We start from the raw sequence: 12,193 nt of genomic DNA, 5'->3' as shown, positions 1-12,193 counted from the left end.
AATATGAACTTTTTTGTGTGAATCCGCAGTAGTCATAATAAAAAAAATGTACATCTGTACATTTTTATTATTACATTATTATTACTGCCTTCCTACATTTTTATTATCATCATCATCAGTTGCATCAGTCTTGGGACTGGTAGTTCAGCAGCAATTTCCTCCATTCCGCTCTGTCATTGACATGCTGTCTTTGACTTGGTCAAGAAAGCTTTTCCTTGGTCTGCCTCTTCTTCTTTTCCCCTCTATTTTGCCTTCAGTTATTCTTTTCACAAGTCCATCATGTCGAAGTGTATGTCCAAACCACCTATCCCTTCTAATTTTGATCGACTTTATTAGAGTTCTTGTTTCGTTTATCTCTCTCTCTCTCTCTCTCTCAGGACTTGTTGGTTTGATTTTTTTTTCTGTCCATTTTATTTTGTTCATGCGACGCCAGCACCACATTTCAAAAGCCTCCAATCTTCTTACATCTTCTCTGCCTAGAATCCAGGTTTCACATCCATACAGTGCAATGCTCCATATCAATGTCTTTGCTAATTTTGTTTTTTTTTTCAATTGTAGGTTGAGGTTTCCTGTTAAAATGCTTTTCATCTTAGAGAATTTGGCGTTGTTTATTCTTGATCTTATGTCTTCTCTTGTTCTGCCATCTTCTGTTATCAGGCTTCCTAAATATTTAAAGCTTTTCACTTGTTTTATTTGTTCCCCGCTGATGTCTATATGCTCTGTATTGATAGGGATTTTGCCTGTAACAGTGATTTTAGTCTTATCTGTGTTGATTTTCATTTTATATTTTTCAAGGTTATTATTTAGTAATTCTAGCATTGTTTTTAACGTTCTTCTGTTTTCTGCTACAAGGGCTATGTCATCAGCAAATATTATACACATGACTTGCTTACCATTTATCTTTATGCCACTATTTATTTTATCTTTAGTTTCCTGAATGGCCTTTTCAATATATAAATTAAATTAAAGTGGTGAAAGTATACATCCTTGTCTTACTCCACTACTGATATTTATTATTTTCTCCTTATCATTGATTTTAATCCGTCCATTTTGATTTTTGTAAATTTGATAAATTATTTTCCTATCCCTCAAATCTATGCCGATATTAGTTAGACAATTTAGGAGTATTTGCTGGTTTACTTTATCAAACGCTTTCTCTAAATCAAGGAAGCAAATGTAAGTATTTTGACTAAGGTCTAATCTTCTCTCTATTAGTGTTCTTAAACAGAGTATTGCCTCTCTTGTTCCTTTATTCTTTCTGAATCCAAATTGGTCTTCATCCAATAGACAATCTATTTTTGAATAAATTCTATTTTGAATAATTTTTAGCAGAATTTTGCTAACATGTGGGATTAAAGCTATTGTTCTAAATTGGCTGCATTTGTTTGCATTATTCTTTTCTGGTATTGGTATTATGGTTGATTTCACAAACTCCTTTGGTATTTCTCCTGTATCATAGATTTCGGCTATTAATTGATAGAGTAAAGTTTTTGTCTCCTCACCTAGATTTTGTAGCAGTTCTATAGGAATATTGTCTACACCTGGACTTTTTCCATTACTCATTTCGGACAGTGCTTTATCAAATTCTTCTCCCATTATTGGGGGTCCTAGATTATCTTCATTTTGATTTTCTATGCTGATATCAACATCAAGTTCGTCGCCATTATAGAGATTTTCAAGATAATTCTTCCATTCCATTAATATATCTCAGATTCTATTAGTAATTTTCCATTTTCATCTTTGATGGCATTTTTTTTGCTGTTCTTATTAAATTTGAAAATCAGTTTGTTTATTTCTTTATAGGCTTTCTCTTTGTTTTCTTTTTTAAATAATTCATCTATGCTATTACACTGTTCTTCCAGGTATTCTTTTTTGGCTTGTCTACATTTTCTTGTAATTTGATTTTTAAGATATTTTATTTGGCCACATCTTCTTCTTTAACAGCATTTTTACATTTTCTTCTTTCATCCATAAGGCCAAGTATTTCATCTGTTATCCAATGTTTTCTTTTTTCTTTTTCTGCATTTTTTCAATAATTTATTTGATGAATTTGTAATTAACTCTTTATTCATATTCCATTGGTTTTCAATATTATTCTGACTATTTATGTTTTCTGGAATGTTATGATCAGTTGCCTCTTGGTAGCTCTCTTTACTTCTTTACTCTTTAATTTTTCAAGGTTCCATCTTGTTGGTTTGTATCTTTGGATTTGTTTCCTATGTTTCAGTTCTGTTTTCATTAAGACAAGGTTATGGTCGCTACTAATGTCGGCACCTGGATAGCTTTTGCAATTTTTTATTTGGTTTCTGTATCTTTTCTTGACCAATATATAATCTATTTGATATCTATTTGAATCCCCAGGTGCTTTCCAGGTGTATCGTCTTCTTTTTGGAGCTTGAAATAGTGTATTTGCTATACCTAACTGTTTTTGTGTACAAAATTCTATTAATTGCTTTCCTCTTTCATTCCTACGTCCAAGACCAAATCTTCCTGAAACATTATCGCTGCTCTCTTTTCCCACTATAGCATTCCAATCTCCCATTATTATTGTATTGTCTCTGTCTTTAAAGCTGCTCCAGATTTCTTCTATTTGTTCATAAATTTCTTCTATTTCTTCATCGCTATGTTGTGATGTTGGCATTATTATTGAGGTTTACTGGTTCATTTTGAATGCTTATCGCCATGATTCTGTCACTATAGTTAATTATTGTAGTGATTAACTTTCCAACTTTTTTATGAGGCATTATTGCAACACCTGACTCGCCCTTCTTTTGTCCTGAAAATATTATCCGAAATTCTCCACTCCAAAATTCACCCTGCCCCTCCCATCTCGTTTCACTAATGCCCAGAATGTCTATTTCAAGTCTTTCCATTTCTTTTTTCGCATTTTCTATTTTACCTGGTTCTAGCAATTGTCTTGCATTCTATGTTCCAATATTCAGCTTATTTCTTGTCTTCATTTTTGAATAAGTACCAGGATTTCGTTGGCTGTCCACCTGAGAAGCCCGGTTACTTCTGCCGGGCATGACTCCTTCAGTGAAGGCTCCATCGCAAATTTGATTTCATTTTTAACTTTCATTGCTGCTTTTACTTGGGAATGTAATGTGGTGGTTTCCCCTTGCCTTCCACATCGCAGTATTGTAACATGTATGCTACAGGAGGTTAATACAAGTAGCTCTGCTGCCCACTACTATAATTATTAGTGGTTAGTTGAAAGAGGAGGAAACACCCCTAGCCCTCGAGTACTCTAATAGCTTCAGGGAGAATGGAGGACCTCCTCCTGAGGTTAGTAAGCAAGAAAAGAGAGAAAGTTTTAAGTAAAGAATCCTCATTAGGAAGAATGTTAGTATGAGGGTAGAAGCAGGAAGTGGAAGAGTTAGAGAAAAGTATGACCAAAAGCTTTGAAATAGAGCATGCTTAGCTCTGAGACCCCATGCCCGTGCCTACAAGTCGCAAGCCCCATTATTCTGACTACTTTAAATTTTAGATTATTAAAGTGGCAATAATTAAAAAATTTAGTTTATTAAATCCTTACTATCAGTTTCACAGTGATACTCTCTTTTGCCATTATCTTTGTTTAATAACGATGTTTTAAAAACAAAACGGTTTTCATACTAGAGCTTGTCCAGAGCAGGCAGCCTTTTACCAACATCTCTTTTACGGTCAAGTATACTACCGGGAAAAGCTTTTATTTAATTATTTGTTTATTTTTGACTTTAGCATTATGGTACTTCAAAGAAAGTTACTGAGATGATGTAGGATGCATCTATTCTCTTCGTCCAACAGTGTACACATAGTGAATATAGTCCTAAATTATCTTCTCTAACCAACAAAACTAAAAGCACACTTACTGAAGAAAATTTACTGTTGTCGATATTAATATATCTTAATATCAATATTAAGATATATTAAATAATTTTTACTACAATGAATTAAAAGATTCTGCACGATTTGTCCTCTGTTATATATGAGATTTCAACTAGACTGCGAACAAACCAAACTTTGACGTTTCTGTGCCATGGGAAGGTGTGTGCGTGATCAATTAATGTTATCGATTTTTGTTCTTGAAACTAGGCCATAATGAATAATTTAAACGTTAGGTGCGCTCCAAATATTGATAAATATAAGCATTCTTTGGGTAACAACTATATAACAAATTAAAATAATGTTTTTATATACAAAATGAAGATCGGTGGCATCTGTTGACAACGTAGAGCTCCTGTAGATTGAGAATAATAATTTTCCCAACGATCTCCCCGTTAATTTTACTCTTCATTCGAAATTTTTAATTAATGTATTTGATTAGAATACTTGTCATAATTCCAAAATATGATGATTTTGTAGGAATATTGACTCATTTATTTCTATCTAAAACATTTCGGAACAGACGCATACATAACCTGATTCAGTTCAAAATAAGAAAAAAGAAAATTATGCTAAATACTTCATTTTGATTATGGTTGTTAATGCTTTTTCTTTTACTCCTGTGAAAATAAAACGATTCAATAAAAAATAGAAAAATAAATAAATCTTTGTGTTACATGCCCTACTTCGTGTTGTGAATAATGCCACATCCTTTAAAAACAGAATGGAATAATCTTCCTTCCATTCATCATTAAAAGAGACATAAAAATTGCCTCCTTGAAAGAAAAAAAAACTTTACCAAGTTTTTATCCCAAAGTGACAGGATTGTTACTTCTTCTCGGACCGGATGCAGCCTCTTAATTGAGGACCAATTATTTAGAATTTAGAGTTAAAACTCTAAATTCTAAATAAAATAAACGCGGCCGCGCATCGGGCTATGAAATTCATTTACCATTTAATTCCATCAAGATATCGAATTCTATTAAAACCTGAGTAACAAATCAATTAATATCATTTTTATTTAATCTCGCTATTCTAACTGCCAACTAATTCTTATTAATGCTTATTCTTAATTCATTCCTGCTGCTCCAATCCTATAAATCAAGCTCCACCAAATAGTATTTCAAAGAAATTAGAGTTCTCATGAATTCAGAAAACTGCAGTAATTTCTACCGCTACCTATTTCGAACCATCCATGATAACAAACTCTGTTTTTGTGATATGTTAACCATGGTTTTCAGCAATTACCAATTTATCTACACCTGTTCGAATAGTCTAGATAACCTGCCCTCTAGTGTGTTTGTTTATGACTTTATTGTACTGTAAATATTATATAATAATAATTTATAATAACACCAACTATGTGAACACCGTTTGCTTTTCTTAATCCAACTCTGTGCTTTCACTTCTTCGTTTGCATTAATGATTATTTCATTATTTTTTAATATTTCTGTTTACAGCGTACAGTTGCAGTCAGGTACAGATTGGAAATATTGTTGAACCCTATATTCGGGATGAGACCATTCCTATAGCAGTAGGTAGCACTATGGCTCTTCTTACTTTGCTTGTCGTAACCGGATTCGCCATTCATCGATCAATAACTGTAAGAAGAGTAGAATACAACACTATGGAATAAGATATACGTAAGGCAATCTAGTACAAAATTTTAGGATGTAAGACACCGACTTCCCTGGAACTTACGAAAGTCTGTCTTAATATTATTCTTTGTGATACAGCGATTTTGAATTGATTTAATTATATTTCTATATTATTTCGATATACCAAAATTTTGGTATATCGAAATATTGTAAAGAATTTCTTAAATATTCCGGAGAATTTTGACCGAGAAAATACAGAAATAATTATGTTGTAAAGAATTTTACGATCATTTATGAATCTATTACAAATATGTTTTGCTCTGTAATGTTATCGGTTTAGAATATTAATGTTGTCGATCAAGAGATCAATAAGATACAGATTTATAGCACGTTTTCTATTTCTCTTTTTGCAACATGGTTCGTTACTAAATGAAGCACTATTGGCAAAGAAATGAATATGCAATTTTCCTGTGATGAATACAAATTGTATATGAAAGTCTGTAATGATGTTAGAAGTGTGCATCATATGTCAATGTATGTGATAGCGAACTTTCTGTGTTAGCTAGTGTGATTATAATGCAGAAAGAAAAAATAATTTGTAAATATTGTGTTCCTGTTTGTAACTGTTATTCCATATCAGAAAATTATTTAAAATATCGAAGATAATATAACAAACGTGAACATTTTATAAATAGTTCGTATAATTTGTGATGTATTGACCTCGAAACGATTTGATTATCTAAATTCAAATTATTCTGATCCTGAATTTCTGATAATTCTGTACAGAAAATATTTCACGATACGTAGTAAGTAACTTGCTCTTGTAGGTCATTTATTTGAAGGATACTAAAAAAGTGCTCTTTAAAAATATAAACACCACAATTGCCAATTCTTGAATGTGTGGCTTTGAATCAAGGTAAATAATTTAAATTATGTTTAATTTAAATTATTTAAATTATGTTTGTTAGATATTTTATTACAAACATTCATGTTCCTGGATAGCGTACAAATCAATAAGCCCTCAAAACTTCATACTCAATAACATTTTTAACATCTTTTAGACATTAAACTAGGCATGTCTACATATCAGACGAAAATAGGAATAGCAATGGAAAAGAAGGATATATTTTCAGTAATGCAAAGAAGATAAGAGTAAACACTATTAAATGTATTGAAACTATATTTAAATACTGTATATTGAAGCTGGCAATGAAATGCTAACAGCATAACTAGAGTTTTCACTTCACACAGGTTTAATTATTTCAAGCCAGTCTTTCCGACTGCGGTTTAGCCCGCCTCTTTCGGATGTGATAAGTTATTCCTTCACAATAGCAAATTCTCACTTCATATAACGCATAAAGCTGCCATAGAACACATGTTGTTTAAAATATGATAGGATAGTGTTTCAGAGCTTTAACAGCTTGGCGTAATCTAAACAGTAAACCAAATAACCCGGCTCACGGTAATATGTAACTGGGAGAACTGAAATATTGTAATTAGAATATCTGAACCATCAGGTGTAAAAAGAAAAAAAAAATTGTTCCGAATGAAACTCTTGTGCTTTTACTTCTGAAAAACAGTGCAGCTCAGAAGCGTGTGTATATATATATATATAACATTTTTGACCATTTCGAGGGTCAGAGACTCACGAAAGTTTGCAAACCTAAAGTACATTGGTACCGTCAGTGGAAATAAGGGATGAATAATATAATAGAGAGCCTAGCTCTCGAAACCAAGAATGGCATCGCCAAGTGTAAGATGAAGACCTACAAAAAGGTTAAAAGCGAGGTTCAGACAAGGTTAGATAAAGTATTAGATCGTTTAATGTATGGTTAAGACAGGGCCGTACTTACATTTTTCCCGAGGCTGGCGGAGTTCGAGGCGCTAGAGTGTTTGGGCTTCCTCATTGTTTGGGTCCTTAAATTGGCCCTAATTTTGGAGCCCCCAGCTAGAACCTCATGTGCCTGTGCATAAGTACGGCCCTGGGCTAAGATAAAATGCTGAAAATAAATGTATATCTTAAAAAACTTTCTAGTTAATGGGATGTAGGCTGTTTCTTTCTTTATTGGCATTATCACATTATCAAGAGACTCGTAAGAGACGATCAGACTCTTAGTATTCTAAAATCTCCCTGTGCATGAGATTGAAATTATTTCATTTTCTTTAATTATTGTGCATGCATTCAACAATAGAAAAAGTTTTATTAGGCTAACTGGAATTAATACTATTGACGAGGAGTACAATTTGCCAACTACAACACACACACACACACACACACACATTCAGCATTCTTATGAGACCTCAAGCTGTTCATTAACCCAGTAAAGTGAATTTATGGTATGGTTATGTTTTAGTAGGTAAGTAAAAGTCTATTTCGATATGACTATTCTTAAATATAAGACAAATTTAAACAATTTTTGCTGCACAGCTGTAAAATTTAAAGTTAGCCTACATAATGATCATTCTATATGTGATCATTACGTACTCCTTCTCCTCACTCATGTTTGATGCGCACACACTCTGCTCAATTGTTGTCTTCCAATATGCATTTTGCAATAGCTCCCAGTACAACTATACGATTGAATAACCTACATAACTTCGTATAAAATATACGAAACTTTATTTTAAATGCATAAATGAAAGTATATTTGTCACAATAATATTTTAGTAAATTTTTATGATTAGGTGACGAGTAATCTTTTCTCATAATTGGGATGGATTCGGATGTTTTTTTTTTTTTTTTTTTTTGAACAGATAAAGGTTGGGTACGCGCGACTGATAAATTAGAGGTTCGTTCAATCAAAAAATAATAATAATAATGAGTATGGAATGCCTATTTTTAATGTCTTGTTGAATCACTCCTAACAGATATTCCACATACAGGCATAACACGCTAGTCATCAAGAATGCGTGTATGCAAAGCACTTCGACAAACAGCTAACACACAAATAATGAACCTGTATTTCCAAGATGCATTAATGCAAGAGACGTGATAACAGTATTTTGAATGTCATATTATGAAGTACACAGACACACATAGAGAGAATATTATTCAATGAATCAGTTCAGTTATATATATATATATATACATATATATATATATATATATATATATATATATATATCTTCACGGTGTCGAGAAGCTTACTAAAGATTGTAAAAGAAATAAAGCTAAGAAGAGATATCTTGAACAAAATATAAAATGAGAGATATGCTGATAGCGAAACAGAATCCAAAATTGTTTGACAACATAACTTTGAGTCCACTACTGCAACTTTATCATATTTGCAACTGCGACGTATTCTTTTAAAAATTACACCCATTACATCGAAAAGTACGATTAAGTTTTCTGGTCAGGTAATAAAAATCGAAATCCACTTAAGAGGGAGGGCAATGAATCAATGAATCTAAGACATTTTGTGTGAATATTTTAGAATGTTTTAAGTATTAAAAAGTGCACAGACACACACATAGAGAGAATGGGTAGTGAGCCTTCTTAATGCCTAGCATTATACATGTCCGCTAGGAGATGCGCTTTGCATTATGGGATACTAAGGCAAGTGATGAGAACGTATCCCACCTTTGCCATGAGTTGCCCCAGTCCTGAAAATACTTCAGACGCAAACTTTGTTTGCTTACACTTGGATAAAGGATTAAACCAAATATATACAGTAATTGGACACATAGAGAGAATATTATTCAATGACCTATCTATATATATATATATATATATATTATACTTTAGCTAAATGTTTTATTAATTTTTCTTTCGGTTTATATTTTCCTTTTTAATCTCATCTTAGTTCCTCTTATTAACATCTTACATCTTATGGTCACTGGCCTGTCATAGCCATTCATATCAATCAGTACCTTTAAGTTGTTTGTGCTCTCTAGTTCGTTGTCTGGTTTGCGTTATAAAAAATTTCAGTCATAGCCGTTAGCTAACTATTAATTGAAAAACGTTTATAAAAATTCCTCGCTTTCAACATGATATTTGGAACCGATTTGTACTATGAACTTTAATATTAATTTAAACTCTAAAAACTGCTAAATGAGCATCCCTTCCCAAGCTCAAAATTAAGAATATTAACTAATGAAACTATTTTGAAATAATATTAATGGAGGATGAAATATTTTTCTTTAGATACAATTCAAATATAATTATCTTAATTGCATTTGTACATAATGTGAAAGTTCTTAAGAATGAAGTATTGACATATATCCAAATATAAATAAAAGGTCACTATCGAATTTTTTTAAAAAAAATTAAAGGTCCTAACACCAGTTTAAAGATTTTTAAAGAAATATTTTTCTTTAGATACATTTCAAATATAATCATCTGATATTATTTGCAATTTTGCATAACGTGGAAGATTTTAAGTATAAAATATTGACAAATATCAAAATATAAATAAAAGGTTACTATTAAATTACTTATCATAAAACTCAACATATAAAAAAGGGAATGAGGGGAACCGAATTTTTCGCTACGTCACTGTTCCTAGTGGTGTGTAATTTGCACTAAAAAAATAATTAAAACACACGAACAAGTGTTCAGCAAGAGTATTGCAGCGGGGGGAGGGGTGCAGCTAATATCATAAAGGCGCAATCACAGTCGAAATCTTTACTGCTAGAGACGGTGTTTCTAACATGTCAGCATACTATATTGTGAATCAAATTTAGTTTCACTCCTGCTCTTGAAGCATTCCAACGTCATAAGTTGTATTTGTTTTCTAGGAAGAATTAAAAGGAAATGATAAAGGTATTCTGAACTAGATTTATACTGTTTTAATCACATACTGTATATATATTATGCTTTTAAACATTCAAGATCATCTAGCGTTGAGATTAAACAAAAATAGTGTACATTTAACAGACGTCTTATATTTAAATTCAAACCTAATTTTTATAATTATACTCAGTATGAGACTTTCACAGTATTTGCAGAAATATCTGTAATAATTATAATAAATACTGTTTAATATTGCTCTTTTATTAAACACATTAAATTAGGTATAAAATGCAATAATACTGTATTTGAAATAGCGTGGGTAGTATGTTTTTAATATTTAAGTGCTGTCTACTTCAGCTGTTTCGTTGTGCAATCAGTGGTTATAAATGTGAAATCCAGCAAATGATTAGTACTGAAATCTAAAGAAATGATTTCACGGAGATTACTAGTAATTATTACTTAATCATTTCAGGAATAATTCTAAACAGTTTATTCCGTTATGTATTATTAAACATATCCGATTAATAAAGGAACTATTCCTCACTACATTGATTAATACTTTGATGCAACTAATAGCAAACTTGTCTTTGTAAAAATACGTCAGAATACTGTACAATCGTATAACCTATTAAATCAAACACAAAGTAATAGGCATCGAGCTAGTATTTAAATAATTTGACCTCTTCCCAAACATTTTTTACCTCTCACTCAGAAAAGAAGAACCTTCTTTTCTATTTAGATTTCCATTGGATGAGAATTGTATTGAGCCATTCAACGAAAATAGTCGAATTATTGGTACTGTCAAATGGTAACGATTCTATGTGTAGCATGGCACTCAGCAGAGAGTTAACTATCCGTGTGACCAGGAGGGGAACAAGGGGGCCCTGGCCCCCTCCAAAAGAAAAAGGAAAAATATACTCGAAGAATTTCCAAAAATCTTTTCCTAATTAAAATTCATTTTTTTTATTTACGTTGTGTCGTGTCTTCTATTTCTATACTACTCGTAAATTAGCGTCATATAAGGTGGGAATACCTTATATCTCTCGGAATGACGGCCGCTGTGAACGCAAGGCGAACGAAGTAGTGTTCTTCGGGCAGACCGGGCGCTACTTCGTTTGCCCGAGCAGGACTAGAGGAGATCACGAGTATCATGTATTGGCGATCACTGCAGATAATCAGTCATATGCCGTATTCAATGTGTAGTGTGTATTCTCAAATAGTCTTCTCAACTCTTCCCCCCCCCCCCAATATTAAATCTTGAGTGATCGGCCCCCTCCAAGATGTGTGATCCCCTCCTGAGTGCGCCACTGCATGTGACAGTAGTTGAATTAAGAAGAGAGAGAGAGAGAGAGATGAAGAGACGTTTAAATTAATCTAAGTACTGGCTTCTGAACACAATCACGGAATTTTTGTATGGTAGTGATAGAGAAACCTCATAATCCCACTGGAAGCAGTAAAAGTTTCCAGGTTCACGTACCACAGAATGGCCTACTAAGTAGTGGGAGTGTTCGAGACTTTCCACACTTGCCATTCAATATGCAGTATTCTGACCTTAATGTTGCAAATATCAAGTGATAAATCAACCTTAGAAAATCCGCATGATTAGATTATCTCATTAAAGCAGATGCATACGGCGTGCTGCCCACTTTTGTATTACAGACTTATGCCCAGCGCTACAGAAAGGATTAATAATTCGTTTAATAAATAATTTTGTTTAATTTCTAAGATAATAATAATCTTATGTACACAATTGATATCCTGTTTTATGGTTAAGAACTCTTAATTTTAGTTTCAATTTTCTGTATTTGCTTAATTAATTAAATCGTTCATTTTAAGAAGTCTCTTCATGTTTTCTCTTCTCGTTATTCAAATTTTTCAAATTCTCTTTATTTTGCCTCCTTAATAAAAGGATTTCTTTTATTTTATGAGTCTTTAAAAGGCTGCTTGATATCGATAAATGGATGTTTTGGTAAATATTTAATCTCGATACAATGAATTC

The 12,193-nt window shown here is 32.3% G+C and overlaps 1 protein-coding gene across 2 annotated transcripts in view; it reads left to right on the top strand.

Moving 5' to 3' along the window:
* Positions 1-8,156, top strand: part of LOC150104591 (lysosome-associated membrane glycoprotein 5-like) — a 94,068-nt gene extending 85,912 nt beyond the window's left edge. For both annotated transcript variants that reach the window (XM_090395798.1, XM_090395799.1), the window contains one exon: positions 5,325-8,156. In XM_090395798.1, coding sequence (XP_090251924.1) covers positions 5,325-5,500 — 176 coding nt within the window. In that variant the 3' untranslated portion in view covers positions 5,501-8,156. The remainder of the gene's footprint in view (positions 1-5,324) is intronic.
* Positions 8,157-12,193: the final 4,037 nt, after the last annotated feature.

The sequence above is a fragment of the Typopeltis vanoorti genome, chromosome 7, assembly GCF_054136105.1.
Source record: "Typopeltis vanoorti isolate ZY-2024b chromosome 7, IOZ_Tvanoo_1.0, whole genome shotgun sequence".
NCBI classification, from domain to species: Eukaryota; Metazoa; Arthropoda; class Arachnida; order Uropygi; family Thelyphonidae; genus Typopeltis; species Typopeltis vanoorti.
This window is presented reverse-complemented; position numbering and strand designations above follow the sequence as displayed.